The sequence below is a fragment of the Aplysia californica genome, unplaced genomic scaffold (genome assembly GCF_000002075.1).
Source record: "Aplysia californica isolate F4 #8 unplaced genomic scaffold, AplCal3.0 scaffold00142, whole genome shotgun sequence".
Taxonomy (NCBI): Eukaryota; Metazoa; Mollusca; class Gastropoda; order Aplysiida; family Aplysiidae; genus Aplysia; species Aplysia californica.
In genome coordinates this window covers 1,343,611-1,346,152 of record NW_004797412.1, presented here as the reverse complement: position 1 = coordinate 1,346,152, position 2,542 = coordinate 1,343,611, and the positions used below count along the sequence as shown (strand labels likewise).

At 40.3% G+C, this 2,542-nt stretch overlaps 1 protein-coding gene across 1 annotated transcript in view; it reads right to left on the bottom strand.

Annotated features, from left to right (window-relative positions):
• Positions 1 to 2,542, bottom strand: part of LOC101851729 (alpha-(1,3)-fucosyltransferase fut-6) — a gene marked incomplete in the record, with an annotated part of 13,712 nt that overhangs the window by 9,079 nt on the left and 2,091 nt on the right. The window contains 2 exon segments of the mRNA XM_013081696.2: positions 73 to 201; positions 1,144 to 1,224. Coding sequence (XP_012937150.1) covers positions 73 to 201; positions 1,144 to 1,224 — 210 coding nt within the window.

Sequence of the window (2,542 nt, the reverse complement as noted above, 5' to 3'; positions counted from 1 at the left end):
TCAAAACCCAAGCAGACAAAAAGTACCCAAACAAAGAGCAGACATTCCTGCTGTACATGTACATGTACTTACCTTTGCTTCCGCGGTCGGCGGTGGTTTGGCATTTTTTGGTCTCGAACTGTGGACGCCCGAAACAGCACAGCGTCCGCTCTACTCATATCCTTGGTATACCCACACTGGTTGTAGCGGCAATAGGAAAACCTGATGAACAATAATAATATAGATAGCATTTGTATAGCACACATTCCCGCTCAACAGCAAGCTGTATACACTTTGTAATCTACAATATTATTATCCCAGTAGACCTGCTAGCATTAGCATTCTGAAACGTTGTCAACTAGTCAGTGTTCAACTTTAACTGTAAGGTCGTTGCGTCCTTGTGAAAGGCACTTTACACTAATTTTCCTCACTTGAAACGACATGTGGGAATGTGTACCCAGCGATAAACGGCGAAAGATCTTGTCAGTTTGTTAGTATTCGAGCGCTTTTTCAGCTACTTGCACTGTATGCCTCCAGAGAAGCCGAGAATGTTTTTGGGTGTTATGCGCTATACAAATGAGTCACGGCACGGGGAAATCAGTCGCTCGTCAATTTTTGTGCAAATAAAGTAACTGTTATTTTAAAGCTTGTTCGAATCATTTGTCTTGATTTCGATGGAAAAATACTCATTTATCTTGAACAGAAGTCGAGATATTTGCGAATAAGAAGCAGGGGGTTGCCTGGTACAAGTGCCAAAGTTTGCTAACTACCAAAGCTTGGTAGTCCTTGGAAACAGCGAATTTACATTTCCCCCCTCTTCCTTCATATATGCACACACACACCCACACACACACACACACACACACACACACACACACACACAGACACACACACACACACGCACACACACATAAACAGACACACACAGGAACACACACACATACAAACACAATGGTCCTCTTTCTCCTACTCACTATAATTATTCATTGGAGGGGAAGAGGATTTAATGTTTTGCCAGGGTGAAAAAGCATTAAGAAGACAAAAAAAGATAATTGAAGGAATTTATTAATGTCGTATATGAAGTCCTTAAGACGATTCTCCCCCCCCCCAAAAAAAAAATAAAAAAATTTAAAAATCGTTTCTAGATCTATGTACCAAACTCACGATTTGGAAAACAAATTTTTGTCCTTTGGAATAACAGCTGAGATATACTTTATCGATGCCTGGACTACGGGCTCGGAGAATCTGAGGAAAGTGTGTGAGATATTGTAAGCATAACAATAAATAATGACATGATATTATGGTCAAATTGTGTACTGTCGTGTGTTGTGCATGTGTTTATGTGTTTATGTGTGTGTGTGTATGTGTGTGTGTGTGTGTGTGTGTGTGTGTATGAGTGTGCCTTAGTGTGGTGTGTGTGTGCTCTAGTGTGTGTGTGTGTGTGTGTGTGTGTGTGTGTGTGTGTGTGTGTGTGTGTGAGTACGTGTGTGTGTGTGAGCGTGAGTATAAGTATACAATTAGAGTATCTAATTTGCTATTTGATTATGTCAGTAGGTCCCACTTCCTGAAAGACTTACGTGTGAGTGTATGTACACAAATGTGTCTAACTTGCTATGCTAGTTCATCAGTTGTATAGGTCCCACTTATAGAATGACTATAATGTATTTACAGAGGTGTGAAACCCTGGCCTGTATTACCTGACCCGTCATTATCTCAGTTGTCATTATGCTGGTCAACGATACGGAGCATTATGATTCAAATCCCCAACAGGGCATTCTTGAACTTGAGGAGCTATCAACCATTTCATTATACTTGCATCAGTCCTAAAAATGGTCTGCACTAAAGTCGTAGATCCCATTAAAAAACCCCCGAAGCAAAACAAACTCAAAGCACATGAAAACAACACCCCCACCCCTCCAAAGATAACCCTCCAAACAAAACAAAACGAAACAAAAACAAAATAACAAACCAGAACAACCCCCCCTCCCCTCTCCCCGACAAAAATACCCCCCAAAAATCATATAACACCCCCCCCCTAAAAAAAGAAAACAACCCCCTCCATCCCTCCCCCAAAAAATGCCACAAACAAACAACAACCAATCAGCCCCCCCCTGCCCCCCTCCCAAAAAAACAAAAAAACACAAAAAACCAAAAATAAAACAAACCAAAACAAATAACTAAAACAAAAAAACCTCACACAAACAGTCATTATAACAGGACCCCACTTAAGTGCACTTCACAGGCGTCCACCAGCACAAGATAAGACCCTTAGCTTACACAAAGCCCTACAGAGATTTGACCTTATTTCCTCCGCCTAAACCTGATTGTGAAAGTCAAGATGACATAGAATGACATTCTCACATCCAAACCTTTAAGCTAGAGGCAAAACGACACGCAGCAGAAAGATAATATAGAAGAAAACTGCACAGATGGATTGTACAGTATGTATTTGTAATACGTCTTCATATAAGAAGAAATTAATAAGAAAATGATTATTATGATGATGATAATAGTTTTTTTTTAAAATTGAAAATTATGATCCTCCTCCTCCTCCTCCTCCTCC